Source organism: Berghia stephanieae, chromosome 3 (genome assembly GCF_034508935.2).
Source record: "Berghia stephanieae isolate SIO BIC M18660-M18661 chromosome 3, UCSD_Bste_1.3, whole genome shotgun sequence".
NCBI lineage: Eukaryota > Metazoa > Mollusca > Gastropoda > Nudibranchia > Aeolidiidae > Berghia > Berghia stephanieae.
The window spans coordinates 23,760,747-23,775,746 of record NC_088362.1 but is presented as its reverse complement, the minus strand read 5'-3'; the positions used below and the strand labels follow the sequence as shown (position 1 = coordinate 23,775,746).

The window sequence follows — 15,000 nt, the reverse complement described above, 5'->3', positions numbered from 1 at the left end:
AAAGGCATTCATTAATGAAAGAATTTTATTGTTCTTTGCTGCTGACAACTCGAGACATTTGTAAACAAAATACATTTTATTACTTGCCAATAATAGCAGGTCTTGATTGAAGGGGATGGGGGGTCATTGAATGACACTCGCTTTCGGATCGGAAGGTCCTGGGTTCGAGCCTCGCTCGGCGCATAGTTGAGTCCTTGGAAAAGACTCTTTACTCACATACCTCTCACCGTACTCAGGTGTAAAATGAGTACCTGGCTGTCAACAGCATTGTCTCTGTCGGAAAAATTGTGATATCGCCTTACAGCCGTCATTTCTCGTTCTACATGTTACGTGTTGCAACTGGTCAAGGACCCTTTGTAAAGCGATTTGAGCACATTCAGAGGATATGCTCTATACAAAAGCTCAAAAATATCAAATTTTCTTTTGAAATGTTAATGAATGAAGAATACTTGATAATGACATAGGATAACCGATATATTGTGAAGCTATGGAAAATATTGTATCGGTCATATAATTTTAACAGATCTGTGTGTTTTATCGGATCATTCAACTTTGATATAAATGCTGTGCGCTTGAGTTAAGAAACTCACAACACTGCCATCCGGAAATATAAGGGACCAACACACAAAACTATGTGTAACCTTGGACGTTTATAGTCTGGTTAATACAGTTTAGTGAGAATTACTTATAAACATGGATGGCATAAAAACCATAACAAAGACGTTAGTGACGTCAATTTCATTCTATCTATATGGATGTATTTCTTATGTAAAATAATCACATGTTACAACCGCCAATCCAGTCTCACCGAAACCCAAAACTTTGAGTAACTTTAAAAGTTGATAGTTTGTTTGAGAAAACTTAGTGAGAACTAATCACGCAGTTGGCGGTAAAAAGATCAATAACAAAGAGCCGAGTGACGCCAACTGCATTCAATTTACAGACACGGTTAGAGCTTGGTGATTTTTTTACACAATATTATTTGAGAACAGGATATTCGGTGAACTGTTGAGTCATAGATCACAGGTCATTCAACTTTGAGGTCATTATGCATTGGGTCTCGAGATGTTGACACTCTTAGATAATCTCTGCCTTATCTAGTGTCTGTAAGAATAAATGCGTTTGTCTTTATTAGTGCTAATAATAATAATATAATAATATAATAATAATAATAATAATAATAATAATAATAATAATAATAATAATAATAATAATAATAATAATAATAATAAATATAATAATAATAATAATAATAATAATAATAATAATAATAATAATAATAATAATAATAATAATAATAATAATAATAATAATAATAATAATAGCATATATTATTATAGCGCTTTACCCCGTCTAAACAGGCACCAAGCGCTTTACAATGACATCAATTGAAATATAGAAATACATTTTTTTAAAAAACAAACAGATCATCAGTTATTACATTTGAAACAAATTGGTTTTAAGTTGAGATTTTTTTTTCAACTTGAAGGGATAAGGATGACCTAAGGAATGCTTGTAGGGAATTCACACATTGAAAGGCGGCAAATAGAATTGATTGAGTGCCAACATTGCGAAGTACCTTTGTCCTCACCAATTTGAGCTTATCATCACTCCATCTCAAGGTTCTTGTTAGAGTATTTACCTTTAAAACATTGTTCATAATACAACGGGGGCCCATTTAGTAAAGATTTATAAAACCAGGTAGCAATTTTATAAATTATTTGCTTTTCAACAGGAAGCCAAAAAAGCTCTTGAAGGAGGCGGTTTGATGAGGAGAATTTAAGGTGATACTAGGCTGCTAGAAGCTGTAGACTGTAAAAAGTAATAAATAAACATGAATATAACAGCTTCAAAAATAACAAGATACCAAACACGGAACGTTTCGGGCTCAAAACTCTTCTTCAGCAAACAACAAAAAAAAAAACAAAAAAACAAAAAAAAAAACAAAAAACAATAAGACATAAATACATTATTAAATTCCAGACAGACGACAGAGATAATTAATTGGTAGGTCTTCTGTTGTAAAAAATTCCGTGCCATAAAGATTATGCATTGCTTTAGGATTTCCCTCAATTGTGACTTATCATGTCACGCAATTGTTATGTCGGCCTAAACAATATGGCGCCCAGTCACCTCATTGCCAATAACCTTCAACAGTCACACTTCCCTTGTTATGACGCATAGTAACTTAGCAACTGGTTCTAAACTATCGGGAAAATGGTCGACGCCCTGATGAAATAATTTTCCGACGAGCATAAAGTATATCCAGAGAAGAAAAACGTTATAAATCTGATCATGTTTTGACTTTTATACATTCTAATCACATGACATGTGAAAAGGTTCTAGCCAGCATGAAGAATAAAAAGTACCGATTTTCTTTGTTTAAAACCAAGCTGCTCGTTGCTAGGCGGACGTGACTTCAGACTATTGAATCCTATTACACTCAACAACGATCTCAAAAGATTGCCAAACAGCAACCTCTTGCTTCACATCAACTATAGACCTCAATAACATCATGGGGCTATGTGATCTAGTGGTATGACTCTCGCTTTCGGATCGGAAGGTCCTGGGTTCGAGCCTCCCTCGGCGCATAGTTGAGTCCTTGGAGAAGGCTCTTTACTCACATTCTCTCACCGTACTCAGGTGTAAAATGAATACCTGGCCGTTAACAGCGTTGTCTCTGTCGGAAAAAAATGTAATCTCGCCTAACAGGTGTCATGTCTCGTTCTACATGTTAAGTGTTGCTGTTGGACATGGAGCCTTTGTAAAGCGCTTTGAGCAGGTTTAGTGGATATATTGCCCTATATAAAAGCTCAAGTTTATTATTATTTTCTTTTTTTAAAAGCTCTGTTATAAGGGGTCCACATATCTCAGTTGCTTCACACGCAAAGGGACTGAGATCGATTCCGCCGGTGCTGTCGAGATTTTCTTCAGACTTCCCTGTCCATCCAGCATTGTTCGGGTAGCAGGGTATGCTAAATCTGGCGGAAAGTTCGTTGTGATAGAACGGCGTCCTATCCAAAGGGTTGCAAGCAACTGCTATTGTCCGTTTTACAATATAGAAACAGGACTGCTAAGCACGTATCTGATGCACACACACAACAGTCCTGACAGTCCATTTGTCCAATTGCGTCTGTAGTAATGACATTATGTAATGATGTTGTAATGATGCAGATTTATTTTAAAAACATCTTAAAACGTTTCTTTTTAATAGGTAGCACTATAGAATTATATTGCTTTTTTTCACATTGCATGTTTGAGTGAAAGTAGCCACGTTACTGTTAAGCGCTTTGAACGTTGATATACGGAGTAAGGCGCTATATAAAAACCATATTATTATTATTATTATTATTATTATATTATTATTATTATTATTATTATTATTATTATTATTATTATTATTATTATTATTATAGTAGTAGTTTAGTATAAGTAAGTGGTCCTTCAGAGCCATTAGGCCTGTGGAACCGAAGTTTATCCCGGTTTCTATAGCGTGAACCGGTCAATAGCAATTGCTTGCTATCCCTTGGATAGGACGCTAGTCTATCGCAAAATACTTTCCGCCAGATCTGACAGACCCAGCTACCCAATCACTGCTGGGTGGACTGGGGGGATCAGAAAAAAAACTCTCGACTGCACCCGGGATCGATCTCTGTCCTTTTGCATGAAAAGCGAATGCCATACCAACTGAGCTATCATGATCCCCGTAGTAGTTATAATATTTTATTTCATTGTATTTTTTGTGATTTTTTTTTTACAGATTTGGCTGCCAGTCAAGGTCAGAGGTCAGCAAATGTAAGGCGTCCAGAAAGCTCTAGTTATATGAAATGGCGAGGTCAAGCTTTGTGGTCATTGGTAAGTCAAGCAACAACGAGTATTGTCAATTTTCTTATGGGTGACAATGATAGCAAGCGCTAATCCCCTAATGTTATTCAGATGTGAATGGGTACCTTATTAAATGACGTTATTTCTCAAAGCCAAGAATTTTAAAAACTATAACCCCCCCCCCCCTTAAAAATCCCCAAATAAAACCCAAAATAAACAAACAACAACAAACAAATAAAAAACAACTCCGAACCAAAATAAAAAACACAACAACAAAAAAAAAACAAATCAAAACAAATTTTAAACAAAGAGACGAATCAAACGAATATAAAAACGAAAATAAAATAAAATAAAATAAATTCTAGATATCACTAGACCAAAACCGAGGCCATGATGTGCTTGATGACAGCATTTAACGTGCAGAATTTATTCATGAAACTTTCAATGTTACATAAGATAAGATATAAATTACTTTATTGATCCTGAACGGAAATTATCATAATGTTACACATCATTCATCGTTATATTAGCACAGATGTATACACTGTCGTGAACTAGATAATACGTAGCTAATTTAAAACAAAATAAACATCAAATATATTAAATTATCATAAAATATGCAGTAGATATAAGTAAAGCTATACAAATCGGATATGAAAGTAGAACAGTAGTTGTAATAATAGATTTTGTAATGTAAAGAGTTTTGAAAATAGATTAGAAAGGATTGCACACAGCAGTCAACACATGTTGATAAAAAGTAAAAGCAAAGCATGGAATTTGAATGAATAAATGAATAATAAATAATGTAGATATAGCACCATGTAAACATGCATAAATAAATAGATTTTAGAGCGAATATAGTATCTTTCAAATTTAATGTAATAAAAATAATCCTTAAGTTTCGTATTGCTGATGGTGAAAATGAATTAAAATAATACCTTGGTCTTTTGGTTGTCATGTGTATTAGTTTGTTACTCCTCTGGCTTATTGTAATTTCGTTGTACCGAGGTGGAACTCGTCGCTTTGCTTGTCAACATTTATGGAGTACAGTCTCCTCATCATGAATAATCTTGTCTTCATCTTATTAAGTACTTTGCATGAATGAGTTGTCCAGTCTAAGCTTTCATTGACAATTATACCGAGATATTTATACTCTTCTACCCTCTACATTTTCATTTTTAATAATATATTTTCATTTATGTTACCTTCTTTCTTAAAATCAAATCTCATTTCTTTAGTTTTCTTATCTTAAGTTCCAGGTAGTCATTATCACACCATTCAACAAATCTTTAAATTTCGCTCTAATAATTCAATACACCATCTGGCCTGAATGGCGGTTTCGTCCGCATACTTTAAAATATTTACATTACTTGTGCCGCTTTTTCAGTCATTTGTGTGTATCACGAAAAGTGTTGGAGCAAGAATAGTTCCTTAGGGTGCTCCAATGTTGGTGTAAGGGTAGAGGATTCAACTTTGTTGTTCTCATCATCCGTGAGGGTGACGAATTGTGTTCGTTCTGTATAGAATCCCAGTACCCAGAGTGCAATGGAGGGACCCATGGACAATAGTTTAGAGATTAGTAGGTGAAGCTGGATGGTCTTGAATGTACTCGAAAAATCTACGAATAGGGTTCTGGCATATCCCTTTGGAGTATTTAAGTGTTTGTAGGTGTTATAGGAAAACACTACAATCGCGGGAAACAAGTGATTCCATTGGTTGACCTATTGAATACAACTCACGATTTGTTTTCTTTTGTGGTCAAAGGCTTGTCTTTCGACGTCATTTTTTGGTCAGTGTCAGGCTATAAGCAAAGAGCGTGTTGGTAACGATTGTTATGTTACCAAGAGCTCTCACTTCCCGCTTTTGGTGAAGCCAAGCATCTTCCGTCTTCTACTCGTATTTTCTTCATTGTATCAGTAAGCCTTGCGCGCATGATACACGCGGAGCACACCCACCTCGCTGTCTCGCCTGGCACGCGACAATAGCATTGCGGTTAAGAGAAGTGAGAGCTCTTGGTAACTACGTTACCCTACACACTCTTTGCTATAAGTTAACGATGGCGACGCTAAAACCCACTAGGACTTACAGTTTGACGTCATTTTAAAGATTTGTGCAGCGTCTAGTGAGTTGTCGTTAGTAGAGCTCAAGGAAACAAGTAATCCCATTGGTTGAACTCTTGAATACAACTCACTATTTTTGTGGCCAAAAACTTGTCTTTTGACGTCATTTTTTTGTTCAGTGTCAGGCCGTAGCCATCGTTAAGTTATAGCCTGACACTGAAATCCAAAAGGACTGGCAGTTTGACGTCATTATTTGGTTTTCGCACCGCCTAGTGAGTTGTCGTTAGTAGTGCTCATGGAAACAAGTGGTGCCATTGGTTGAACTATTGAATAAAACTCACGATTTGTTTTCTTTTGTGGCCAAAGACTGGCATTTTGACGTCATTTTTGGTCAGTGTCAGGCTATAGGTTAATGATGGCTACGGTCAGGCTATATATTTACGATGGTTACTGTTTTAATGTCAGACTAAAGTTAACGATGGCTACAGGTCTAGTAAAATCTAATACTAATACTGTATACAACGATTCGTGACAATAAATAGAATGAAGTTGACTTCACTCAGGTCTTTGTTATTGTTTTTTGCCATCCGCGTTTATGAGTAATTCTCACTCAACTGTCTAAACCAGACTAAAAAAATGTAAAAATGTCCCGTCCTACATGTTAAGTGTTGCTGTTGGCCAGGGGCCCCATGTAAAAGCTCTTTGAGCACGTTTAGTGGATATTGCGCTATGGAAAAAAAATACCTCTAAAAGAAAGCTCAACTATAAAAGTTCATGGTTACACACAGTCTTGTGTTTTGGTCCGTTATACTTCCGGATGGCAATGTTGTGAACTTCTTAGCCAAGCGCAAACTATCATCTATAGATAGTATGCAGATGACGTCATACAGGCCTTTGTTATTGTTTTTGCCATCCGCGTTTGCGAGTTGTTCTCACTAAACTGTATTAACCAGACTATAAAAGTTCATGGTTACACAGAGTTTGTGTGTTGGTCCGTTATACTTCCGGATGGCAATGTTGTGAACTCCTTGGCCAAGCGCATTCTATCTATAGTCTGGTTAATACAGTTTAGTGAGAACAACTCACAAACGCAGATGGCAAAAACAATAACAAAGGCCTGAGTGACGTCATCTGCATACTATCTTTAGGAGTAGTAGGAGGCAGGTTTGGTTATAACCCTAACTTATTTGTCTATTTAGTTCAAAGCTGCCTACTTGAAATTTCAAAAATTCGTAGTTTCCAAGGGTAAAAGAATAACAATTCACTTTAAATAGCTTAAGAAATAAACAATTTCCAATCAGCATGATCCAAAAATGCTCCAAAGTCCTGAATATAGGTTCAAAGAAGCTAGACTTTCCTTCTCAACAAGATTTATTGAGTCAAAGAGACCTATGCACTTCTGTAGCTGAAGCCAAAAAAATCGTATTTTTACGAATTGTTCGTAGTACTACACAGGTCAGATTTAGTTCAATTGGACAAAATACTTAATTGACACGACGGGTTACTTATAAAGCAAAAAAAGCTTTCTGACCAAAGTGGAAGAGTGCAATGTTGTGAACTCCTTGGCCAAGCGCATTCTATCAATACACGACACGGCAATTTGAGAGAAACGGGTCTAAACGTGTGATCGTGTATTTTGAAACGCACTCTACTACATTTATTATCCGTCGCTAATTTTCATTTTCTTTGATGATCCTGTCCTTGTATAATGACGTAATATTTTAAGTAAGTCTCGGGTCACGAGTTAACGAAAGCTACGGTCAGATACGACGTTACGTAGATAAATTGGAAACTGTAAAATCCTCTCAGGCGGTCCCTAATGTAACTCATCTTGTCAAAATGGTGTTAGGACGAGATGAATGGAATGACATACAAAGTCAATGTCAAGTTGGAAGCTATTTTTAAATCAAATATTACGACTTATTTTATTAGTAAATATTTGATAGATTAAAACAAGTTTCTGTTTTATATATTATTTTTCATGATATGAACGTCTTGAGAATGTTTTGCGGTTTTCATAATTGTAGCATTGATATTTGTATTGAAAAGGCGCCTTGAGCTGTTTTGTATAGGCGCGGTATAAATAATAATAACAACATCAACAACAACAATAACAACAACAACAATAATAATAAAAACATAATAATAATATATAATAATAAATAATAATAATAATAATATAATAATAATAAATACAGTAATAATAATAATAATAATAATAATAATAATAATAATAATAATAATAATAATAATAATAATAATAATAATAATAATAATAATAATAATAATAATAATAATAATAATAATAATAATAATAATAATAATAATAATAATAATAATAATAATAGCCGCACGATTAGACCATCAAATAAACCCAAACCATTCCCCCAGAACACCGATGTAATGTGACAAGACACAATATAAGTTCAAAGTTGAAAACATCGAAGAGCCTACAATCCGTGGTAAATACAACGTCAAAAAGTTAGAGGTATTTTTGCCGACAGGGGAAACATAATTTTTGAACATGCAATAGCCTTGGGCTAGTGTCAACCCCTGTGTCCAGTGAATACCATCAACAAGAGTGTGTGTCCACCCAGTACACACCTGGGTAAGGTCAGCAGTTCTTATCATCGATATGTGTGGACGTTAAATTGACAAACTAACTACCTTTGGTCACGGTTCATTGGACACGAGTTTTGTCAGATGCACATTGTCATAATGATGAAATGGGTTTTGGGTTTTCGTGATTGTTTTGATGGTGAAGTTGGGGGTGGGGTGGGGGGGGGGGGGGGGTAGGGGGTGATATTGTGATCAAACTTCTGCATCGAAAATTCGAGAAAACTAATATGCTCAGCTACAGAACGATTCGCATGACTAAATAGATCTTGTGAAGGAAGGTAGTTCTTAAAACTATTCAGGACTTTGGCAAATTGGAGGAGGAAGAAGAGAAAGAGGGAGAGGAAGAGGAGGAGGAGAAGGAGGAGAAGCAGGAGAAGGGGGAGGAGGAAGAGGAGCAAGGAGAGGAGGGGGAGGGAGAAGGGGAAGAAGGGAGGAGGAAGAAGAGGAGGATAGGGAGGATGAGGAGGAAGAGAAGAAGGAAGATAAGGGAGAGAAGGAGAAGGAGGAGGAAGATGGTGAGGAAGAGGAGGAGGAGGAGGAGGAGGAGACGGTGGAGGAGGAAGAGGAAGAGGAGGAGGAGGGCGACGAGGAGGCGAAGGGGAGGAGGAGGAAGAGAAAAAGGAAGAGCAGGGGGAGGATTAGGTGGAGAAGATGAAAGGGGGGAGGGTTATCGTGGTTGTCATCAAGGTGGTGAGGAGTATGATGATGATGATGATGATTATGATGATGATGATGATGATGATGATGATGATGATGATGATGATGATAGTGATAATGATTATGATGATGAAATTAGTTGTTTTATGTATTGGTAGATTAATTGGTCCTTTTTTTAAAACCATCAGTTCTTTGGTCGATGTTACCATCATTGGTGACGTGTGGATGTTTGGATGATGTACCCGGGTTCAAGGTCTTGAAATTGACAGAGAGACAAGCGGCTGGTAGGGTGTTATCATTATCTATACCTGTTTATTCTCATTATTGTCCACTCTCCTTGCTGCACAATTATACTTCACTCATTCTACCTATTATAAGAGTTACTGATTTCACCTCATCTTTCTCCCTATCCTCCTCCTCCTCCTCCTCCTCCTCCTCCTCCTCCTCCTCCTCCTCCTCCTCCTAATGCTCCTCCTCCTCCTCCTCCTCCCTACCCTCCCTCGCGATTCCCCTCCCTCACATCTTCATCTCCTCCTCCTCCGCCTTCTCCTTCTCCTGCTCCCCTTCCTCCTCCTCCCTCTCCTACTTCTCCTCTTTTGCCTCCTTCTTCTCTTCTACCTCCTGCTCCTCTTTATCATCATCATCACCATCATCATCACCATCATCATCATCATCATCATCATCATCATCATCATCATCATCATCATCATCATCATCATCATCACCACCACCAACATCGTCGTCGTCGTCGTTATCATCATAATCATCATCATCATCATCATCATCATCATATTATTATTATTATTATTATTATTATTATTATTATTATTATTTTTTTATTATTATTATTATATATTTATTATTATTATTATTATTATTATTATTATTATTATTATTATTATTATTATATTATATTATTGTTATTATTATTATTATTATTATTATTATTATTATTATTATTATTATTATTATTATCATTGTTATCATTGATATAATGATGAAAAGGCCAATGATGGATTCGGCTCGTCCAGTTTTGTCTCTGGAATTGTTTTTAAACATCGTCAAAAATCTGCACTTCTCGTCTAAGTTGTTTTTTTTTTTTTTTGTTTACATTCTTGCCAGGATTGCTGTGGAATATCGGCCATGACATAGAAATTATTTCCAATTCACAAATAATTCACAACGTGTTCTATGCCAACGACAGCTTGTATTTGACGCAACCCTTTGACTTAGATGGGGAAAAGAATCAGGTGGGTTTTCTAGCTGGAAATCAGTTCCAAGACTTTTTTCATTCTTTTATTTAAATATATCGATAAGTATTGAAAAGAAGGCTTCATTTATTGAACAAAGACAGATACCGTGGACGTTTCGGGTCTCTCCTTTATCAACAAAATACGATGGACGAATGAGAGAATGTGAGAATGGCGTAGTTAATGAATGTGGATAAACAAAAACAATGATGGGACAGAATATTGAATGCTCCTTTTTAAGGAAATATGAATTAAAATGTAACAATAAATATTTTTAAAAGGTGTGAAATTGATAGAATATTTAATAGAATAAAATGCAGAGTATAGTCGAACATTGATCAAATGTAGACTATAGTAGATAATTGATAAAATTTAGAATATAGTTGAGCATTAATAAAATGTAGACTGTAGTAGATCATTGTTGAAATGCAGACAGTTGTAGAACATTGATAAAATGGAATTGAGATAAATTGCAACTATCGTTATTTTTTCCTTCGACTTTCAAGCAGCAACAGTTCTTTTATTTTTGTATTATTAATGTGTAGATCCAGTGGTTAAATGTTATTGGGAATGAACCTGGGTGTCAAAGTTGTCATCTTATAAAATTGTACGGGAAATTTTTCAAACTTATAGCAGTTTGCCTGCTTGGGTGAATTCTTGAAGAAGAAGAAGAAGAAGAAGAAGAAGAAGAAGAAGAAGAAGAAGAAGAAGAAGAAGAAGAAGAAGAAGAAGAAGAGGGAGGAGGAGGAGGAGGAGGAGGAGGAGGAGGAGGAGAAGGAGGAGGAGCAACCTCATCATTTCCAAAGTCTAATTATATGTTGAAACGCTTGATAATCTGACGTCACAGATTATTATTTTAATCTTGATATCTTTACGCGTTACTATTTCTAGGGATGTGTAGAATAATGGTGATTTTGACTCTACAACAAACTACTTCTTTACTTTTCTGTAATGGCCGCATTTTTTCTGTGCACGGTGTATTATCACATCCAAAAAGAGTATTCGGCAGACAAAAATATGTCCAATATCCAATTATTGTGCTGCAATGTGGTCTTGTGGTATGACACTCGCTTTCTCATCCGAGAGTCCTGAGTTCGAGCATCCCTCGGCGCCTTATTGAGTTCTTGGGAAATTCTCTTTACTCACATTACCTCACTGTCCTCGGGTATGAAATTGAGTATAAAATGGCCGTTAATAGTGTTGTGTCAGTCCGAAAAAAATGTAATATCGCCTAACAGGCGACATGTCTCGTTCTATATGTTACTTGTTGCTGTCGGCCAGACGTGTTGCTGTTGGCGAGGAACCCTTTTTAAAGCGCTTTGAACACGTTTAATGGATAGTGCTCTATATAAAAGCCGATGCTTTAAAAAAAATATTTCATATCTATTGACCTTGCTAGTCGTTCAATATCAACGTCAGATTGTTTTATTTATGACCAGACCTAATAAAATTGCCTAGATTGAAATGGAGCCGTGACAGGTTTATTGTTTTAGCTATTTTTTTTATTTCAGGATCTGTGTAGTTTGGCAGCAAATGGACTTGAGTTCCAAATTAGATGCAAAGACACAAGTCAGGTTTGAGATTTTATAAATAGAATTTTAAGAGATTGTTTTATTCAGAGATTCACCTCGACAACATCAACTGAAATCCCAATAGGGAAGAAAAGTCGTGACGTCACACTTCTATTTTTTTGGTTCCAAATTCGTTGGAAGTGTGTATGTAACCAGTCTTTCAGATGAATACTAATGAATAGTTTACATTTTGAATCATAAGATGGAATAACTATTTTAATAGAAGGGTGTATAATCAGGTTCTAAGGATTACGGGGCTTAAAAGAGCGAAGATAGATGGTTTTTATCACGGACCAGCATAATATGATTAGACTAGAAAATAAGATGCCATCACTCTGAAACCAGAAGATCAATTTCGCAATGTATTTATTCAGTCCCTCGCAAGAGTAGTTTTATCAGGTTTTATTGACGTCACACTTTTCTTCCCTATTGAATTTAATTCAAAATGAATTGTGATGATTTTGTTTTAGGAAATTAAGAACATGATTATTCAGATACGAGAAAATTGACGTAAAAACATGGACGTAATTGAATTAATAACTCTATCTGGATTGAACACGAATTGGATGATATTCGTAGCCCTTGTGCGGCTATGTGGTCTAGCGGTATGACACTCGCCTTCGGATCGGAAGGTCCTAGGTTCGAGTCCCGAGTGACGCTTAGTTGAGTTCTTGGAAACAGCTCTTTACTGATATTATTTCACCGTACTCAGGTGTAAAATGAGTACCTGTCCAAAAAAATTTGATATCGCCTAATTTTTAGTGGTGCTGTTGGCTAGGGACTAGGGACCCCTTGTAAAGCTCTTTAGGCACGTTGAGTGGATATTGCTATATAAAAAAGCCCACGTTTTTTATGGAATGGAAGAATTGTAATGATTTTAAGAGAGACAATCCATGTTTTACTCTATATTGTATATAATCTGAATGTTTGTATTGATGATGTCCCTTACATATCATGTTACAAACGCGACTCGAATAAAATTGTAGCCCAGCCATACTGTCGGTTATGCTTTTGTAAACATCGGATAACTGTTTCCTGGTTTATTCTTTTTTTTTTTCTTTCGTTTTAGCTCTCACTATGAGAGTAGTCCCCCATGCGGTGTCCGGGGTCCCTCAACTGAGAGGGTGCAAGAATAGCCCAATGCCAAGCCAGCGGGGTGTGACTCCACCTTTTTGAGTCATCCGGTCCTCCGGGTTGGGGGTTGTCGAAGGGTTAACATCCCTTCCGTAAAAACCATTGTTACAGAAACACAGACGGACAAATCCAATCCTTTTTTTTTAGCTTGGGCGACCGAAGAGTTTCTGCAATGACAGAATTTATGAAGGACAACAGACAAAGCCGAAAGGAAAGAAACTGATACGCAGAGAAGTGATAAGACATGGAACGAGTTAAAAAAAAGTTAGCTCAGGATAGAGAAGGATGGAAACTGTTTGTCTGTGGCCTATACCCTTACCCAGGGTGAAAAAAGCAATGATGATGATGATGATGATGATTATGATGATGATGATGATGATGATGATGATGATGATGATGATGATGATGATGAGAGTATTACTGCTGTGTTAACATCTTCTATTTCTATACATAGGGAAATTCAAACATCCTAAGTTGCATTATACTTCAAGAATACCTGGACAGTCTACAATCATGGGAGAAAGAACGGAAAATGGAATTCCAACCGTACTTACTTATCCGAACCAGCGACCACCTGAGCTCTAGCCCTTCGGCCTTGTGCTATGACGTAGACATTAAATGTCTTTTGTAGTTGTTCCAGGTGACTATACAGTGTGTTACTGATGCTTGGATTTGGTGGGAGGAATTTGCATCTCAGGTCTTCAAGAGGTTGACATTCAAGCAAATAGTGTGTTACTGTTTCATTGGAAATTCCAACCGCAGAAATGCCATCTAATTTGTATCAGGAACAAACGAAAATAGTGATTTCAGATTATTATATAGACGAAGAAAAATTGGAGACAACGCAGAAAGCTGAATATCTTTGATTATTTTTTGACAACAAAATGTCTTGGCAGCATCATATCGATGAAGTTTGTAAAAAGGCCAACACAAAACTTGGATTCTTAAGAAATAATGTACAAAGTTGTCCAAAGAACATTAGAGAAACATGCTATACGGTCTTGGTATGGCCAATTTTAGATAATAGTGAAATATCAAATAGTCATTGATTCAGTCCAAAGCCCACAGAAGTGTGTCTTTTTTAAAGACATGCTTTAGAATTTAAAACGCACAATAATTCTGCCATGTTCTTTTTACACAAACTGTAGGTACGTTGAAACACCTAGATAGATGTCTAAGTGTATTTGACCAAGAATGTTCAACATTAGACACAGTATTTCATTTAAACGATTTCATTCACAGACAACCATTGAAGTCGCCGTGCAGGTGGACTTTCTGGATGATTTTCCACCAACAATCAACGATTCTTATATCGCCCACATTGCAGAGGTAAAATTTGATCTCTATCTTTTTCGATTATCATGCAATTATTCACTCTGTTTGAAATTAATGAGGTATTATAAGGAAAAAGATGCGCGTTGCAAGACAAAAATAAAACTCAAAACAAAAACCAAACAAAAACAAAATAAACAAACAAGCGACCCCACTCAAAAATAAAGACAAAAAACGAATAACAAATGAAATTTTAAAAACTGAGAGATGTCAATGTCTATTTATTAAAAGGCAATCATTTCATTGGGTTCAGCCGGCGTGCCCTTATTTGCAGGTCTGATAATCCAATTCCTTATGGGCTCATTGTTGTATTGGAAATCTAAAAAAAAAAATGACGCAAAATATTTTCCATAACAACAATGTTCTACTAGGCCCATAAGTGGGTTCGGATGTCAGACCTGCTTATATGTTCACGTCGGTTTCAGCTAATGAAATTTAACTTAACGACAATGGTTTTATGTTATTGTAAAAATTAAAACTTCGAGTGATATTGTACCTTGAAACCAAATCTTAACTTTTCATATCAAAACAATTTTTTTCATGGCTAAAAGC

The 15,000-nt window shown here is 36.0% G+C and overlaps 1 protein-coding gene across 8 annotated transcripts in view; it reads left to right on the top strand.

Moving 5' to 3' along the window:
- Positions 1 to 15,000, top strand: part of LOC144967388 (protocadherin-23-like) — a 58,887-nt gene that overhangs the window by 11,128 nt on the left and 32,759 nt on the right. For all 8 annotated transcript variants that reach the window (XM_078904525.1, XM_078904526.1, XM_078904523.1 and 5 more), the window contains 5 exons: positions 3,761 to 3,855; positions 9,350 to 9,445; positions 10,284 to 10,411; positions 11,923 to 11,985; positions 14,359 to 14,445. In XM_078904525.1, coding sequence (XP_078760651.1) covers positions 3,828 to 3,855; positions 9,350 to 9,445; positions 10,284 to 10,411; positions 11,923 to 11,985; positions 14,359 to 14,445 — 402 coding nt within the window. In that variant the 5' untranslated portion in view covers positions 3,761 to 3,827. The remainder of the gene's footprint in view (positions 1 to 3,760; positions 3,856 to 9,349; positions 9,446 to 10,283; positions 10,412 to 11,922; positions 11,986 to 14,358; positions 14,446 to 15,000) is intronic.